This window comes from Rattus rattus, chromosome 1 (assembly GCF_011064425.1).
Source record: "Rattus rattus isolate New Zealand chromosome 1, Rrattus_CSIRO_v1, whole genome shotgun sequence".
NCBI classification, from domain to species: Eukaryota; Metazoa; Chordata; class Mammalia; order Rodentia; family Muridae; genus Rattus; species Rattus rattus.
In genome coordinates, this window is record NC_046154.1 from 91413771 (window position 1) to 91433712 (window position 19942).

At 42.3% G+C, this 19942-nt stretch overlaps 2 protein-coding genes across 2 annotated transcripts in view; one reads left to right on the forward strand and one right to left on the reverse strand.

Annotated features, from left to right (window-relative positions):
- The window catches only part of Zfp37 (ZFP37 zinc finger protein), a 91202-nt gene that overhangs the window by 67914 nt on the left and 3346 nt on the right, over positions 1 to 19942 (forward strand).
- On the reverse strand, positions 14599 to 17924 carry Znf883 (zinc finger protein 883). Its single transcript, XM_032903401.1, has one exon. The coding sequence runs from the start codon at positions 16827 to 16829 to the stop codon at positions 16107 to 16109; it is 723 nt and encodes a 240-aa protein (XP_032759292.1). The 5' UTR covers positions 16830 to 17924; the 3' UTR covers positions 14599 to 16106.

The window sequence follows — 19942 nt, forward strand, 5'->3', positions numbered from 1 at the left end:
GAACTTCAGACGAATTTCCACTATGAACATTGATGCCAATATTCTTGATAAAATGCTTGCAAACTGAATCCAGGAACACATCAAAAACATTATTCGCGCCGCTGCGTCTGAGAACCTACACGAACCTGAAGGGACCATTGGATAAACAGTTCTCTACTTCCAAATCCGTGGGAGGAGAGCTGAAGAAGCCTTCAGAGAGGCAGAATACCTGGGAAACCAGAAGAAACTGCACTCTACACACAATGCAATTCAGAGAAAACACCAAGCGTAATCTGAACCCTCGTGTTGAGAAGCTCCCGAAGGCGGCCTGAATCTTCCTAGTTGCTTTCTGTCACGGAGAAATACAAAGCACTTGCAAACCAAACTTGAGCCTCGGGACTGGTAAAGACCAACTTTCTGCCAAGCAGCAACCTGCCTGGTGAACTCAGGACACTGGAAGTGAAATTCCTCTAGGACTGAATCCCACTTCCAGTGTTGCTTGGTCCAAACCAGCAGATCCTGCCATGACTCTCTACTCCCAAACCCGTGGGAGATAGAACACTAGTGGACAGGTGGGTACTCTGGACTCACAGAGTGGAAGAGACCACCAACACTCACCCACCCTGCCCACATCCTGGCCCAAGAAGAAAACTGTTTACGGCCTCTGGTTCCCAGTGGATAGGGAGGCCAGGAGTAGAAATCCAGCTGCGTCTGAGACACTGCGGACCTGAAGGGACCAGATAAACATTCTCTGCTCCCAAATCCCACGTGGGAAGGCTAAACCTTCAGAGGCAGACACATGCCTAAGAAGACACACAATCTGCCCCTTCTGACTCCAGAGAAAACACAAATGCCATCTGGAACCCTGGTGCACGGAAAGCTCCTGGAAAGAAGCTGGCTGATCTTCACTGGTTGCTGCCCATTTGCCTTTGAAAGAACTCTGGCACAGCAAACTTGAGCCTCGGGACCACAGATAAGACATCCATCTCAAGCGACCTGCCTGGTAAACTCGAACCACAGGCCCCAGGAATAGCTGAAGACCTGAGATAGAAAAACTACATGCCCCAAAGCAGATAACTCTCCTCCATAACTGGCTGAAAGAAAACCTGGGAAAACAGGTCTGCAACTCCTGATACACAGGCATATAGGACAGTCTAACCACTGTCAAAATAGCAGAACAAAGTAACACTAGAGAATAATCTGATGGTGAGAAACTGGCATAAGGAACCCAACAGAAAACCAAGACTACATGGCATCATCAGGCCCCAATTCTCCACCAAAGCAAACACGGAATATCCAACACCAGAAAAGCAAGATCTAGTTTCAAAAATCATATTTGACCATGATGCTTTACAGGAGGACTTCAAAAGACATGAAACTCCTTAGAAAACATAAAATAAAACAAGTAAAGCCTACAGAGAAAAAAATCCCTAAAAATTCAGGAAAACATAAATAAACAAGTAGAAGCCCATAGAGAGTCACAAAAAATCCTGAAAGAATTCAGGGAAAACACAATCAAACAGTTGAAGGAATTAAAATGGAAATAGAAGCAATCAGAAAGAACACATGAAACAACCTGGATATAGAAAACCAAAGAAGAGACAAGGAGCTGTAGATACAAGCATCACCAACAGAATACAAGAGATGGAAGAGAGAATCTCAGGAGCAGAAGATTCCATAGAAATCATTGACTCAACTGTCAAAGATAATGTAAAAGCGGAAAAAGCTACTGGTCCAAAACATACAGAAATCCAGGACTCAATGAGAAGATCAAACCTAAGGATAATAGGTATAGAAGAGAGTGAAGACTCCAGCTCAAAGGACCATAAATATCTTCCAACAAAATCATATGAAAAGCTTCCTAACCTAAAAAAAAATGCCCATAGGCATACAAAAAAGCCTACAGAACTCCAAATAGATTGGACCAAGAAAAAACCTCCGTCACATAATAGTCAAAACACCAAGCGCTTTAAAATAAAGAAAATATTAAAAGCAGTAAGGAAAAAGGTCAAGTAACATATAAAAGCAGACCTATCAGAATCACACACCAGACTTTTAAGCCAAACTATGAAAGCCAGAAAGATTCTGGACAGATGTCCTTCCACAGACCCTAAGAGAACACAAATGCAGCCCAAAATCCAGCCCTACAAAGGATAATAAATGGTAAAGCCCAACATAAGGAGGCAAGCTATACCCTAGAAGAAGTAAGAAACTAATCGTCTTGGCAACAAAACAAAGAGAAGAAAAGCACACAAACATAACCTCACATCCAAATATGAATATAACAGGAAGCAAAATCACTATTCCTTAATATCTCTCAACATCAATGGCCTCAACTCCCCAATAAAAAGACATAGATTAACAAACTGGATATGCAACGAGGACCCTGCATTCTGCTGCCTACAGGAAACACACCTCAGAGACAAAGACAGACATTACCTCAGAGTGAAAGCCTGGAAAACAACTTTCCAAGCAAATGGTCAGAAGAAGCAAGCTGGAGTAGCCATTCTAATATCAAATAAAATCAATTTTCAACTAAAAGTCATCAAAAAAGATAAGGAAGGACACTTCATATTCATCAAAGGAAAAATGCACCAAGATGAACTCTCAATCCTAAATATCTATGCCCCAAATACAAGGGCACCTACATACGTAAAAGAAACCTTATTGAAGCTCAAAACACACATTGCACCTCACACAATAACATTAGGGGATTTCAACACCCTACTCTCATCAATGGACAGATCATGGAAACAGAAATTAAACAGACATATAGACAGACTAAGAGAAGTCATGAGCCAAATGGACTTAACAGATATTTATAGAACATTCTATCCTAAAGCAAAAGGATATACCTTCTTCTCAGCTCCTCATGGTACTTTCTCCAAAATTCACCATATAATTGGTCAAAAAACAGGCCTCAACAGGTACAGAAAGATAGAAATAATCCCATGCGTGCTATCGGACCACCACGGCCTAAAGCTGGTCTTCAATAACAATAAGGGAAGAATGCCCACATGTACGTGGAAGTTGAACAATGCTCTACTCAACGATAACCTGGTCAAGGAAGAAATAAAGAAAGAAATTAAAGACTTTCTAGAATTTAATGAAAATGAAGGTACAACATACCCAAACTTATGGGACACAATGAAAGCTGTGCTAAGAGGAAAACTCATAGCTCTGAATGCCTGCAGAAAGAAACAGGAAAGATCATATGTCACCAGCTTGACAACACACCTAAAAGCTCTAGAACAAAAAGAAGCAAATACACCCAGGAGGAGTAGAAGGCAGGAAATAATCAAACTCAGAGCTGAAATCAACCAAGTAGAAACAAAAAGGACCATAGAAAGAGTCAACAGAACCAAAAGTTGGTTCTTTGAGAAAATCAACAAGATAGATAAACCCTTAGCCAGACTAACGAGAGGACACAGAGAGTGTGTCCAAATTAACAAAATCAGAAATGAAAAGGGAGACATAACTACAGATTCAGAGGAAATTCAAAAAATCATCAGATCTTACTATAAAACCCTATATTCAACAAAACTTGAAAATCTGCAGGAAATGGACAATTTCCTAGACAGATACCAGGTAACAAGTTAAATCAGGAACAGATAAACCAGTTAAACAACCCCATAACTCCTAAGGAAATAGAAGCAGTCATTAAAGGTCTCCCAACCAAAAAGAGCCCAGGTCCAGACGGGTTTAGTGCAGAATTCTATCAGACCTTCATAGAAGACCTCATACCAATATTATCCAAACTATTCCACAAAATTGAAACAAATGGAGCACTACCGAATTCCTTCTATGAAGCCACAATTACTCTTATACCTAAACCACACAAAGACCCAACAAAGAAAGAGATCTTCAGACCAATTTCCCTTATGAATATCGATGCAAAAATACTCAATAAAATTCTGGCAAACCGAATCCAAGAGCACATCAAAACAATCATCCACCATGATCAAGTAGGCTTCATCCCAGGCATGAATGGTTTAATATATGGAAAACCATCAACGTGATCCATTATATAAACAAACTGAAAGAACAGAACCACATGATCATTTCATTAGATGCTGAGAAAGCATTTGACAAAATTCAACACCCCTTCATGATAAAAGTCCTGGAAAGAATAGGAATTCAAGGCCCATACCTAAACATAGTAAAAGCCATATACAGCAAACCAGTTGCTAACATTAAACGAAATGGAGAGAAACTTGAAGCAATCCCACTAAAATCAGGGACTAGACAAGGTTGCCCACTCTCTCCCTACTTATTCAATATAGTTCTTGAAGTTCTAGCCAGAGCAATCAGACAACAAAAGGAGGTCAAGGGGATACAGATCGGAAAAGGAGAAGTCAAAATATCACTATTTGCAGATGATATGATAGTATATTTAAGTGATCCCAAAAGATCCACCAGAGAACTACTAAAGCTGATAGACAACTTCAGCAAAGTGGCTGGGTATAAAATTAACTCAAATAAATCAGTAGCATTCCTCTACACAAAAGTGAAACATGCCGAGAAAGAAATTAGGGAAACGACACCCTTCATAATAGACCCAAATAATATAAAGTACCTCGGTGTGACTTTAACCAAGCAAGTAAAAGATCTGTACAATAAGAACTTCAAGACTCTGAAGAAAGAAATTGAAGAAGACCTCAGAAGATGGAAAGATCTCCCATGCTCATGGATTGGCAGGATTAATATAGTAAAAATGGCCATTTTACCAAAAGCGATCTACAGATTCAATGCAATCCCCATCAAAATACCAATCCAATTCTTCAAAGAGTTAGACAGAAAAATTTGCAAATTCATCTGGAATAACAAAAACCCAGGATAGCTAAAACTATCCTCAACAATAAAAGGACTTCACGGGGAATCACTATCCCTGAACTCAAGCAGTATTACAGAGCAATAGTGATAAAAACTGCATGGTATTGGTACAGAGACAGACAGATAGACCAATGGAACAGAATTGAAGACCCAGAAATGAACCCACACACCTATGGGAACTTGATTTTTGACAAAGGAGCCAAAACTATCAAATGGAAAAAAGATAGCATTTTCAGCAAATGGTGCTGGTTCAACTGGAGGTCAACATGTAGAAGAATGCAGATCGAGCCATGCTTATCACCCTGTACAAAGCTTAAGTCCAAGTGGATCAAGGACCTCCACATCAAACAAGATACACTCAGACTAATAGAAGAAAAACTAGGGCAGCATCTCGAACACATAGGCATTGGAAAAAATTTCCTGAACAAAACACCAATGGCTTATGCTCTACGATCAAGAATCGACAAATGGGATCTCATAAAACTGCAAAGCTTCTGTAAGGCAAAGGACACTGTGGTTAGGACAAAACGGCAACCAACAGATTGGGAAAAGATCTTTACCAATCCTACAACAGATAGAGGCCTTATATCCAAAATATACAAAGAACTCAAGAAGTTAGACCACAGGGAGACAAATAACCCTATTAAAAAATGGGGTTCAGAGCTAAACAAGAATTCACAGCTGAGGAATGCCGAATGGCTGAGAAACACCTAAAGAAATGTTCAACATCTTTAGTCATAAGGGAAATGCAAATCAAAACAACCCTGAGATTTCACCTCACACCAGTGAGAATGGCTAAGATCAAAAACTCAGGTGACAGCAGATGCTGGCGAGGATGGGGAGAAAGAAGATCACTCCTCCATTGTTGGTGGGATTGCAGACTGGTACAACCATTCTGGAAATCAGTCTGGAGGATCCTCAGAAAATTAGACATTGAACTGCCTGAGGATCCAGCTATACCTCTATTGGGCATATACCCAAAAGATGCCCCAACATATAAAAAGGACACGTGGTCCACTATGTTCATCGCAGCCTTATTTATAATAGCCAGAAGCTGGAAAGAACCCAGATGCCCTTCAACAGAGGAATGGATACCGAAAATGTGGTACATCTACACAATGGACTATTACTCAGCTATCAAAAACAATGACTTTATGAAATTCGTAGGCAAATGGTTGGAACTGGAAAATATCATCCTGAGTGAGGTAACCCAATCACAGAGAAACACACATGGTATGCACTCATTGATAAGTGGCTATTAGCCCAAATGCTTGAATTACCCTAGATGCCTAGAACACATGAAACTCAAGATGGATGATCAAAATGTGAATGCTTCATTCCTTCTTTAAAAGGGGAACAAGAATACCCTTGGCAGGGAATAGAGAGGCAAAGATTAAAACAGAGACTGAAGGAACACCCGTTCAGAGCCGGCCCCACATGTGGCCCCTACATATACAGCCACCCAATTAGACAAGATGGATGAAGCAAAGAAGTACAGGCCGACAGGAGCCGGACGTAGACCTCTCCTGAGAGACACAGCAAGAATACAACAAATACAGAGGCGAATGTCAGCAGCAAACCACTGAACTGAGAACAGGACCCCCGTTAAAGGAATCAGAGAAAAAACTGGAAGAGCTTGAAGGGGCTTGAGACCCCATGTGAACAACAATGCCAAGCAACCAGAGCTTCCAGGGACTAAGCCACTACCTAAAGACTATACATGGACTGATCCTGGACTCTGACCTCATAGGTAGCATTGAATATCCTAGTAAGATCATCATTGTAAGGGGAAGCTCTGGGTCCTGCTAAGACTGAACGTGATTGTTGTGAGGAGGGCGGCAATGCGGGGAGGATGGGGAGGGGAACACCCATAAAGAAGGGAAGAGGGAGGGATTAGGGGAATATTGGCTTGTAAAACGGGAAAAGAAATAACAATCGAAATGTAAATAAGAAATACTCAAGTTAAAAATAAAATAAAATAAAATAAAAGCAATATACAGCAAGCCAAAAGCCAACATCAAAAAAATAAAAGAAAAATATAAAGCAGTTCCACTAAAATCAGGGATAAGACAAGGCTGCCCATTTTCTCTCTATCAATTTAACATAGTGCTTGGAGGAAGTTCTAGCTAGAGCACTAAGACAACTAAAGGAGATCAAAGGGGAACAAATTGGAAAGGAAGAAGTCAAGGTATCACTATTCACAGATGATGTGATAGTACACGTATGTGACTCCCAAAATTCTACCAGCTGATAAACACCTTCAGCAAAGTGGCTGGATACAAAATTAACTCAGAATAAATCAGTAGCCCTCCTTTATAAAACAATAAACAGGCTGAGAAAGAAATTAGGGAAGCAGCAACCTTTACAATAGCCATGAATAATGCAAACTATGGTGGTGTAACTCTAACCAAGCAAGTGAAAGACCTGTATGACAAGAACTTCAAGTCCCTGAATAAAGAAATCAGGGGAGTTATCAGAAGATCGAAATAACTCCCATGCTCATGGGTCAGTAGGATTGACACAGCGAAAATGGCCATATAGCCCAAAGCAATCTATGAGTTCAGGGCAACTGCCACCATAATTCCAACGCAATTCATTACAGACCTTTACAGAGCAGTTCTCAACCTCAAATAGAAAACCAAAAACCCAGGATAAACAAAACAATCCTGAACAATAAAAGAACCTCTGGAGGAATCACCATCCTGATTTCAAGCTGCACTACAGAGCCAATTGTAATAAAAACTACACCGTGTTGTTACAGAGACAGACAGGTTGATGAATGGAATAAAATCAAAGGTCTGGAAATCATACACACACACACACACACACACACACACACACACACACCTATGGACACTTGATTTTTGATAAAGAAGCCAAAATCATGGGATGGAAAAAAGAAGCATCTCCAATCAAATGGTGCTGGTTTAACTGAATGTCTGCATGTAGAAGAATGCAAATAGAGCCATATCTATCACCCTGCACAAAACCAAGTCCAAGTGGATCAAGGACCTCAACATAAAACCGGACATACTGAACCTAATAGAAGAGAAAGTGGGGGAACTTCCTTGAACACATTGGCACAGGAGACGAATTCCCAAAGAACACCAAGAACTCTGGGCTACAGAGCTAAACAGAGAATTCTCAACAGAGGAATCTTGAATAGCTGAGAAGCACTTAAAGGAATTTTCAGTGTCCTCAGTCCTCAGGAAATGCAAATTAAAATGGCTCCGATATTCCATCATACGCCAATCAGAATGGTTATAATCAAAAAGTAAGGGGACAGCACATGCTGGTAAAGATGTGGGGAAAGGGAATATTCACCCATTGCTGGTGGGAGTGCAAACTTGGACAACCACTTTGGAAATCAATTTGGCAGTTTCTCAGAAAATTGGAAATGAACCTGAAGTCTCAGCTATATGCCCCAAACATACCCCGCTCTACCACAAAGACACTCGCTCAACTGTGATCATAGCAGCTTTATTTGTAGTAGCCAGGAATTGGGAATAGCCCAGATGTTCCTCAACTGCTGAATGGAAAAAAGAAAATGTGGTACATCTACACAATGAAATACTATTCAGCTATTAAAAACAAAGACTTCGTGAAATTTGCGGGCAAATGGATGGAACTAGAAAAATATCGTCCTGAGTGAGGTGATTCAGATCCAGAAAGATATGCATGGTATCTAGTCACTTATAAGTAGACATTAGCCATAAAGTGCAGGATAACCATACTACAATCCACAGACTCAAAGGTAATTAGGAGGGCCCAAGGGAGGCTTCATGAATCTCACTCAGAAGGAAACAAAATAGTCATCAAAGGTAGATGGGTGGGAGAGGGGGTGAGGAGGGGAACTGTGACAGGGATCAGGTGTGGGGAGAGGGTGCTGGGGAGGTCTGGGTGTGAGAACAGAAACTGGTGGGGGGCAATTCTGGAACTAGGAGATCTAGGATAAGGGAGGCTCTGGGGAGTCTATAGGGATGACCTACCTTAGACTCCTACTAGCAGGGAATATGGAGATTGAAGTGGCCATCTCCTATAGCCAGGCAGGACTTCCAGTGGAGGGAGGGAGACATTAATCCACCTACAAAACCTTCAACCCAAAATTTGTCCTGCCTCCATGATGTTCAGGGACAAAGATGGAGCAGAGTTTGAGGGAATGGCCAACCAATGACTGCCCACCTTGAGATCCATTCCAGTTGAGAGAGTCAACCCCTGACAGTCTTAGTGATACTCTGCTATGCCTGAAGACAGGAGCCTGGCATAGCTGTCTCCTGAGAGGCTTCATCCAGCACTGAATGGAAACAGATGCAGACACCCACAGTGAAACATCAGGCCGAGCTCGGGGACTCTTGTAGAAGAGCTGGGGATAGGACTGAGCGCTAAGCTGGACAGGGCAAGGACACCACTTGCAGACCTACTGTTGTGCTAGAACCTCTTCTGGTACTAAAATCTGTATTAGTCAGGGTTCTCCAAAGGGACAGAACTTATAGAATGAAAGAGAGGGGCTCTAATCTTTACTTCCTCCATTCTGTGATGTAAATTATATTACATCATTTTGAGTTGAGTTTGTCCTTTTTTGGTAGTTTCTGGAGGTGTAGAATTTGGTTGCCACTTGAGGTAGTTATACAGGGGGAATCTACTGTTATAACCTTTGACATTGCTTTTTCACCCAGTGAACTGTAACGTCCTGTTCTCATCCCATTGTCTTGCAACATTTTCTAACTTACTTTTGAATTTATCCTTTGAACCGATAGTTATCTATATTTGCTTTATTTAATTTCCACGAATTGCTCAAATAAACTCTGCCCACTACCCCAAGTTCTTAACCCTGGATGACTTCTTCAAAGCCTCTACTGTTGGTTTTTAAGCAATATTAATCCATGACCCTGAGGGCCAGACTCTGTCACACAGACACCCTTATGAGTCCTAAACCATCCACGGATTCTCAGAAGACAAACACTGTCTGCATTGAGCTTATGAGTATCAATAAAGACACCGTGGCCACCAAGATGTGCTCAGATTCTGGTTAAATATGAGTCGGTAACAAAGGGAATCTTTTTAGCATCTGAACCTAGTGAAAATTGCTTAAGGTTTGCTCGGTCAGTGTTGGATAGAGGGAGAATCTGGTTTTTACAGGCTGTACTGTCTGGTGTCGTTCCCCATATCTAGTCCAGGGGTGATTTTTGGTTTTGTGTTTTAAACTCTTTTTCAGAGAATGGTAGGTTGTGGGTTGAAGTGGAAACTTAAAGGTTGTTTGGAAAGTCTGTTGTGTAGGATGTCACACAGGCGAAGGCAGGTACAAGATAGAATGAGGCCTGCCATTGGATGAGAAGGAGGGATGAGGGGAGAAAAGTTTTAGAGAGAGGAGGAGACTGGAGTGAGGCAGAGGAAGCAGCGGAGAGAATATGGACGCTGATGTGAAGATTCCTCTCTGCACATTTACAGGTCATGAATATTCTTAAGGGATGGATGTGGACAGGGCTTTGTATGTTTAGGTGGGCAATTATATCTTATCAATTGGATCAGAGGTTATTGTGTTGTGTGTTCTTTCATGTGGAGATTTAAATCAAAGAGAGTTATGTGGCAGCCGGAGACCCTAAGCTGCCATGGACTTGGGATGTATATTTCTGGCCTGGTTCAACCTGCCTTGGGTCTGGATGGGTAGAGAGATTGTTGCCAGGCTCAGAGAGTAGTCATAGGCAGTGTGGTATGGGATGGAGCAGAGCGGGTGAGAAGCTTTGCTGAGTGAGATGAAGATATCTACCAGATGTCTTGGGGCACTATGGTGCCGGATCTAGTACGGGGGAAAAGAAAGCTTTTTTTATAATTTTACAGCAACACAGTTGGATGGTGTTTTGCTAGGGCAAACACGTGAAGGAATGTTTGGCTGAAGCAGACACAGGAGAGATGATATTCTGCTAAAGCAAGCACAGGAAAGGACACACGATGAAGGATTCTTTTCTAACAACATGCATGTGTTGGTCCACCTTACATGGCATAGTTGAGGTGCAGTTGTCAGGACTCCATAGAGAGAAATGCACCAAAAAGCTTCTGGTAGAATAGTGGTGTGCTGCAGTTTCTTGGCGGACTCGGGCTGATTGGATGCACATGCTGAGGCATGACACATGGTGGACACATGATGCTTGGAGGGTGTAAATAGGACTCCACAGAGGGACAGACAGAGCCTAGCTTACTGGTCCAGCTGTGCAAAGCTTGTGGGTCTCGAGGCTTTGTCAATCTTCACATCCCTGACAGACACAGCCAAGAACTTCTGGTGTTCCTGTTGGCCCCTGCTGACTGGATCCTAGGCTGAAGCCTGGCTGTCTCCACTAGGTTGTTACCATTGTTGCTAACTGGATTCTACCAAACTGGACTACTGGTGTATCTGTGAAGTGTTTGCCCGTGGATTGAGCTGCTGCTGCTGACGCATGAACTAAACTGCCAATTTCCAGACAACACAGATTGGAGTTGCTCCAAAGAACTTTTCTAAACAGGTCTACTTCCCTTATATCCTTTCCTTTGTACTGCCTCTGGTGGGTGGTGGGTTACAAGGAAGGTTAAAGCGTTTAAGAACCATCATTAAAAATAGGATTTGAAAAAAATTAAAGTTACAGTGGATTGTGTGGGCTTAAATATGCTCGGCTCCTGGGAAGTGACATTAGGGTGTGTGGCCTTGTCAGAATAGGTGTGGCCTTGTTGGCAGAAGTTCATCACTGTGGGGTGGGCTTTGAGCTCCTATCCTCAAGCTCCCCCCTGGCTGCCCACATTAGACAGTCTCTTCCTGGCTGCCTTGGGATCAAGATATGGAACTCTCAACTCTTCAATGTCTGCCTGGATGCTGCCTCGCTTCCCACGGCCATGATAATGAACTAAACCTCTAAAACTGTAAGCTGCCCCAATTAAATGTTTTCCTGTATAAGAGTTACCTTGGTCATGATGTCTCCTCACAGCAATGAAACCCTAAGACACAGATCATTGATTTAAAAGGCGACATAAATCATAAAGGAGAACTTTCTCTTCCCCTTCAGGCTCAGCTGAGGGGAACTTTTCTGCTTCTCTGGAGCTGCTTAGAGCAGATATGGGTGGAACAGAGGGGGACTCACCTTAGGTAGCTATTTCCTCCTCCCTGTGTTCATGCTGCTTAGAGGAAAGGACCCTGGATGAGAGGCCTGGCCTCTCCCCACCTCCACCCAGGGAGCAACCCTGATTGAGACTGAGAGTCAAGCAACAAATAAGCAAGTGCTCCTGCTCCCTGAGTGGGGCACGTGGAGGGTGTGTGTGTGTGTCCACGTGTGTGCGTGTGCATGTGCGTGCGTGTGCGTGTGTGTGTGTGTTTCTTTGTTTAGGTGACCTGGCAAAGCCAAAAGCATTTGGGTCCCCAACAGGATTGGGCATAGGTCTTAAGCCAGGGGCTTCTCATACCAGAGGAAGCCACTGGTCATTACAGGTAAACAGAACTGACAGAGACACATAGAAAGACACACAGACACACAGATGGATTAGGCCCTGAGTTCTGGCAGGCGGTGCTGTCTACACACTGCTTACAGCCTGAATGGTACTTCCATCATGGAGTGAGTTATAGGATCTGGGGCCCTCTTACACTCCCACTACAGACATAAGTGTTTGGAGATAAAATGAAGGCTAATTCAGAACCTCTGGGTTCTCTTTTCAAATACATCTTAAACTTGCTCTGTGGGCTCACATCAACCACATTCCTTCATTGACCCACCCTCCTATTTCTAAAGTATAAAGGTCATTTGGGCCAACACAGGCTGATACGAGTGTCTCCCTTCCATTGAGAAGCACCTTGGAGTCCAGCTTATCAATCACAAATACGTCATAATATGCTCCCAGTGAACAGGTCCCCAGACTTAGTAGGCCCCAGGACCTGCTGTGTGAGTGCTGGGAATCAAAGCCAGATCCTGTGGGAGAGAATCCAGTGCTCACTGGAGCCATCTCTCCAGGCCCTACATCCTAAGTCTTAAAGAGCTCTTCTTTAGGACTCTCTGAGCACACGCTTTAGAACACTGAAGAACAGAAGTTTTGGTTTGAAGAAAACTGCTATATGACAGACACAAGTACAGTGCACATTTGTGGCCAAGCAGAGCCTCGTTCTAGCTCACTGAAGCAGTCACTTAAATTCTGACAATTAGATATAGTGGGGAGAAATCTGGAGTTCTCTGATGCTTGACCTGGATTTGGTGCAACCTGTGCATGCCTGGCCTTCCTTCTATGTAGTTGCTGGTCCTTATCCTTACACTTCAGTGTCTACTGAACCACCCTCAGCCCTGACATCTAGTTCTCTTACTTTTTTTTTTCATTCACCAAAGAGAGAATTTATTTTTACTACACAAAATGACTCGAAGCACTAATGTCTACCATTCAGGATACCCTTCTAAAAAGATGCAGGCTTGGGGTTGGAGAGATGGCTCAGCGGTTAAGAGCACTGACTGCTCTTCCAGAGAGTCCTGAGTTCAATTCCCAGCAACCACATGGTGGCTCACAACCATCTGTAATGGAATCTAATGCCGTCTTCTGGTGTCTGAAGACAGCTACAGTGTACTCACGTACACAAAAAAAAAGATGCAGGCTTTCTGCAGCTCTGTGTACAGTGCCGGACTTCCACTTGGAGAGAAATTACCAATGCCAATGGATCTCGTATTGCACTTTCTTCACTGAAGAGCAATTATTTGGATATGAAAGCACAATATTCCTAGGGTAATCAATAATCCCCCAATACAAGCATGCACATGTGAACACACAGACTTTGCCCATATTTATGCTCATTGTTCTCTGAAATGAGGATGTTGGGAAGAACCAGAATGAAGTATTTAATCACCTATGTTTGGGGCCTACTATTGTGCTACACTGCCTTGTAGATAAAATACTGAGGGGGACGGAACAGGACTAGACAAGTTCTAACGACTGGGCCATGGTGTTTTGAGATGGGATTTAATGAATATGCTGTGAGAATATAAAAGGTTACAGACAATCAAATATTTTCTTTTCAGGGAAGGGGTGAGATGGGCCTGTTTTTGTTTTGTTTTGTTTCACTTTGTTTTGACTGGAGAGACTGCTGTGGGTGCTGGGAACTGAATGTTTATTCTTCTGGTTGTGAGATTATCCTTTAATGACCAAGCCATCTCCAGCCCAAGAGTATATTTTGTAAGCTTGCTTCAGAGACATCATCTTAAACCAGTTTCCAGAGTTGGGATTATGATGTGTGAGGGGGATGTCAACTGAGAAATGCTCCTGCTAGAAGGGTACGTGGGAAAGCCTGTGGTGCACTTTGTTTGACGGTTGACTTGAGAATGCTGCCCAGCTCACTGTTGGAGAGGCCACCCTGGGCTGACAGTCCTAATGTACAAGAAAGCAGGTGGAGCATGCTATGAGAAGCAAGCCAGTAAGCAGTACTCCTCTATGACCTCTTACCTCTAGGTTCCTGCCCTGAATTCCCTGGATGGTGAACTCTAAGCTACAAGATGAAACGAACCCTTTGCTTTTAGTCATGGTGTCTTATCAGCAATAGAACCTAGCTAATAGTTTGCAATGGCAGACAGGTCTCTTGAAAACAGAATCATGCTGCTGTACAGAACCTTCTGGAATGCTTCCCCGCCAAGCATTCTGAAGCAGACTCTGTGAGAAGCTGAGTATGCAGCGGTATCTGCTACTGGGTAAGAACAGGGTGTGGAGGCATTTGTCGCAATACAGCTGAAATCCTCGGCTAAAACACTTGTGAATTAGCATTCTGAATATAAAATAAAGACTCATCTGCAACAAGAATCCATCTTTAGTTTTTAATAGCAAACAAGAGAAATAAAGTAGTTACAGTTATGAGTCATGTTAACAAAATCTGTGTTCTATAGGAAACTCTTTATGAATATCGAGGTTTAATACCATACTTCAAACTCCTTCATAAATGAGTATAGAAATCTCAGGTCACTTTGTCAAATAACACTGTGGAATACACTCGGCTCTATTTTTAAACTGTGTTAATTTGTACATATAAAAGTATTTTAATGTGATATATATTTGAATAAGTCTCATGTACATGATAAAAATGTCAGACATCCATGCTGCACTCCTGTGTTCAGTGGTAGCCCCTATTTTCTTCTAGGTTAAAAAAACCAAGTCTATTCATATACAAATATATCGGTATAAATGCATATACATGTACACAGAGGCATAAAAAGACAGACACACATACACAGTCTTTGTCCACAGTGAGAACATACTATATACACTGTTCAACAATCTGATTTCTGTACTGAAACGATATAGCACGTAGCATTCACTACAACACATTCCCAGCTGTTTTCCACATTTTTATTCAACTCTTATTAACAATATTTAGACAAAACCTCTCAAAGTTTTCTATTGAAGTCTTTAATTCTAGCACTTGGGAGGCAGAAACAGGCACATCTCTGTGAGTTCAAGGCCAGCCTGGTCTACATAACAAGTTCAAGGTCAGCCTGGTCTACATAACAAGTTCCAGGCTGGTAAGATTCTGTCTCAAACAAAACAAAACAAAACAAAACAACTCCCCAAAGTTTTCTATTAATTCAGAAGCTAACGAAGACATAAACAAAGAAAGCTTACGTTACCAGAGGGTACCCTCATCTGTATTTTACACAGGCCCTAGTATGCAGTAAGCGTAAATGCAAATTAAATACTAATTGTGGTGGCTAAGCACACGCCTAAAAAGTTCATGAATTATTATATTTTATCGTTTGTTGCCCTAATTAACATTTTCACAAATGAGTGTGTGTGTGTGTGTGTGTGTGTGTGTGTGTGTGTGTGTGTGTGTGAACACGAGTACCATTTCTCAGGAGCACTGTACCCTGTCTTTAAAAGGTTTTCCCTCTGACCTATGGCTTGTAAATTAAGCAAGTCTGGTTGGCCAGGTAGTCTCAGGAGATTCTCCTGTCTCAACTTTCCCAATTATGAGGTTGCAAGAGCACAGCAGCACATCTAGATTTTGACGTGGGTCCTAGGGATGGGATTCAGATCTCTATACCGCTTAACAAGCTTTTACTGATTACGCTATCCCCTCATCTCCTTGTTCACAATCTTAAGAGTTTCCTATTTTAATCTAAATATGGAGACAATTTGTAACAAGTGTAAAAACACAGTATTTCCTGTAAAGCTTTAGGATGAAGTTTAAACTTTATTACCATCTAATGATCTCATGTAAAGATTCATACTCTTACAAAAAGACTCTAACATCATCAAACTGAGACCATCTTGAAGGTTAAACAATACCAAACCTGTCAGCTGTCAGAGTTCCCACATTAATCTTCCTCCTGAGATTGCTCTTCCGAGTGAGTTTTCATATGTCTGGTAAGAGAAGCATTTTGTTTGAAGGCTTTACCACATTCAACACACTCATAGGGTTTCTCTCCAGTGTGGGATCTCTGATGAATAACAAGTTGTGATTTTGCATTGAAGGCTTTTCCACACTCATAACATTCAAAGGGCTTCTCCCCTGTATGAGTTCTCTGATGTACAATGAGGTGTGACTTCTGACTGAAGGCTTTTCCACATTTGACACACTCATAGGGTTTCTCTCCTGTATGAACTCTCTGGTGTTGAGTAAGGCCCTCAATTTGCTTAAAGGCCTTACCACATTGATTACATTCAAAGGGGCAATCCCCGGTGTGAGTTCTCAGATGGTAGGTAAGAGATGAGCTATGTCCAAAGGCTTTGCCGCACTCGTTACATTTATAAGGTTTCTCCTTCGTGTGAGTTCTCTGATGTATAACTAGGTGTGACCTTTTGCTAAAAGTCTTCCCACACTCAGTACATTCAAATGGCTTCTCGCCTGTATGAATTCGCATGTGTTTAGTCAGGGATGAGCCATACTTAAAAGCTTTGCCACATTCATTACATTCATAGGGTATTTCGCCCGTGTGTGTTCTCACATGTTCGGTGAGAGATGAATTATATCTGAAGGATTTGCCACACTCCTTACACTCGTACGGCTTCTCGCCCGTGTGAGATCTTATGTGTTGCATAAGGTTTGAGCTGTGCCTAAAGGTTTTGCCACATTCGTTACATTTGTAGGGCTTTTCTCCGGTATGGATTCTCAGGTGGTCAGTGAGGGCATGTTTGTGACCGTGGGCTTTGCCACACTGGACACACTCGTAAGGCTTTTCCCCAGTGTGAGTTCTCTGATGTACGACAAGGTGGGACTTTTGGCTGAAAGCTATCCCGCATTCGTTACATTCATATGGTTTCTCCCCGGTATGAGTTCTTTGATGGTCAAGGAGCCCCTGTTTATGGCTGAGGACCTTCCCACATTGATTACATTCATAAGGTTTCCCAGAGCCTGGAGCCTTGTCGGATTTAGATGGACTATGGCAGGGTGATTTCCGTTTCTCCTCGGTATGAATTTTGTCTTCCTTGGTATGGGACGCGCTATGACGGCATACTTTCTCACATTTCTTGCCTGTTTGGTTTTTGTCACCTTTACCAAACAATTTATTGTTGGGTGACTTGTCACATCATTTCTTTCTAGTTGAAATTTCATCTCTGTTCACATCGGATGCAGAATGGCTGAGTGATTTCCTATATTCGTTAGCTGTATCGGGTTTCTTTTTCGCAGAGATTTTAATCTGACTGGGTAAGTCTAAATTCTGATTCAAGTTCTTCCCATACAAATTGGATTTATGCAATCTTTTTTCAGAAGGAACGTGTTTTGAATGGACATTTTTCTTCTCCAAAAAAGAACACTCACTGCTTTTCTTACTGTTTGAACTTTTCTTCCTGAATGTCACTTCTGAAGTGAGTTTCCTTTGGAATTTCTGCTTCCCCTCCATCTGTACACCATCTTGTTGGACCTCTAGAATAGAATTGATGAGAGATTCTTGTGAGTTTCCCACCCCCACTGAACTTCTTTATAAGTTTCCTAAAGAGATGCCCTCCTTGGTTGGGGTTGAATATGTACCACCCTAACATCCCAATAATAAAATAAGTGTCAGGAAGGACTGTCTCTGTCCTCTTGGACCCAATGGAAAGAAAGCTACAGTAAAGCAGGGAAAGGACAACTGAAAGAGTTGGCTGCTTAGAAACAGGATCTTGTAACCTTGGGTAGAAGATGAAATACACACAAGGAATATTGAACAAACTATGCATTAAGTTAAAAAACAGATTTGTGGTTATGTCAGGTATAGTGGCACATGCCTATTATTCCCAGTATAAGGAGGCTAAAACAACTTTTCATAAGTTTGAGGTCAGCCGGGGCTACATAGCAAAGCATTACTAGTCTCCCCACTGTGGTTAAATTTAGGATGCCATGATGTAAGTGTTATAAAAGCCATACTTATCCTACTTACCCACGCACAGAAAGAAGCAGAAATGTAGGACTACTTGTTCTCAAGAACATAGTGTGCATAGTTTCACTTCCCTGTGACCTCTAAGTTGCCAGTTCTTGTTCCTGGTGGAGTCTGGCTAAAGTCTCTACCCTTGGGTTGTAAGAGGTGTACTTTTGCCTCTTCAATAAATCCCTCTATTTTTACTAAGGCTACCTAAAATAAACTAAAACAGAACACATCTACCAAGGAGAACTGAGGAGCCAGCAGATGACTGGGGCGCTACGAAGGGCGGCTGCTCCTCCCTTCTCTTCCATGAGCAACGTACCAAGGACATTCTTACTAACAACCAACGACTCCATGGTTCCTCTAAGTTCCCTGATGCTTTTGCAAAGTCATGAAATTCCTAGCAACTCACTTGGGAGATGCTTTACCATCTGGGTTTACAGTGGGTGTCCACCTGTTTTCCCAGTGACTTGTGGAATGCATGCCTTTGATCCTGTCACCATTCCAACAGGTGATGGCCAATTTCAAGTTGATTCATGGCCCGAACACTTGCTCATGTTCTTTTTCCTACACATTGCCCAATTGAAAAATGTACATTTAGAAACACTTTTCAACTCTCAGCCTACTCCCTTACCAGCTCTCTGCAAAGAAATGGAATGGAGAAATCATCTGGGGTAAGAGTTTTAATCATTTAAGGAGAGAAACATAGGTAAGAGTGAATAGCACTCCAGTTTATATGGAGAAAATCAGAGTATCTGAATGGATGGCTGGAATTCTCACTTTTATGGAGGGCATTTAGGAGATCCTGGTTTGGGGTAAACTATGGTGGCAGACATCTTTGAACCCAGCATTCATGAGGCAGAGTTAGAGACCAGTCAGGGCTTCATAATAGAAATGAGAGAGAGAGAAGAGAGAGAGAGAGAGAGAGAGAGAGAGAGAGAGAGAGCTGCAGAGATGAGGAGACAAAAACAGATATAGAAAGAACGGAAAGAGGAAAACACATACACAAAGAGACTGAGAAACAAAGACAAACACAAAGACACAAAAACTCACAGAGAGAGAGAGACAGAGAGAGAGAGAGAGAGAGAGAGAGAGAGAGAGAGAAGCATTGCAGAGAGGAGGAGACAAAAACAGATACAGAAAGAACAGAAACAGGAAAACACATACAGAGTAAGACAGAGAAACAGTAAGACACACACACACACACACACACAAACAGAGAGAGAGAGAGAGAGAGAGAGAGAGAGAGAGAGAGAGAGAGAGAGAGAGAGAGAGAGCAGAAGAAGGAGACAAAAACAGATACAGAAAGAATGAAAGAGGAAAACACATACACAGTGAGACAGAGAAACAGAAAGACACACACACACACACACACACACACACACACACTCAGAGACAGACAGAGAGAGAGAGAGAGAGAGAGAGAGAGAGAGAGAGAGAGCATTGCAGAGAGGCCGAGACAAAAACAGATACAGAAAGAACAGAAAAGGAAAACAGAGACACAGTGAGACAGAGAAACAGAAAGACACACACACACACACACAGAGAGAGAGAGGGAGAGGGAGAGAGAGAGGGAGAGGCTGAGAGGGAGACAAAGAGATACAGAGAGAACAGAAAGAGGAAAACACATACACAGAGAGACAGGAAACAGAGGGACACACACACACAGGAGGAGACACAAAACATACAGAAAGAGGAAAAGACATACACAGTGAGACAGAGAAACAGTAAGACACACACACACACACACAGAGAGAGAGAGGGGGAGCCGCCGGAGAGAAAAAACAGATACAGAAAGAACAGAAAGAGGA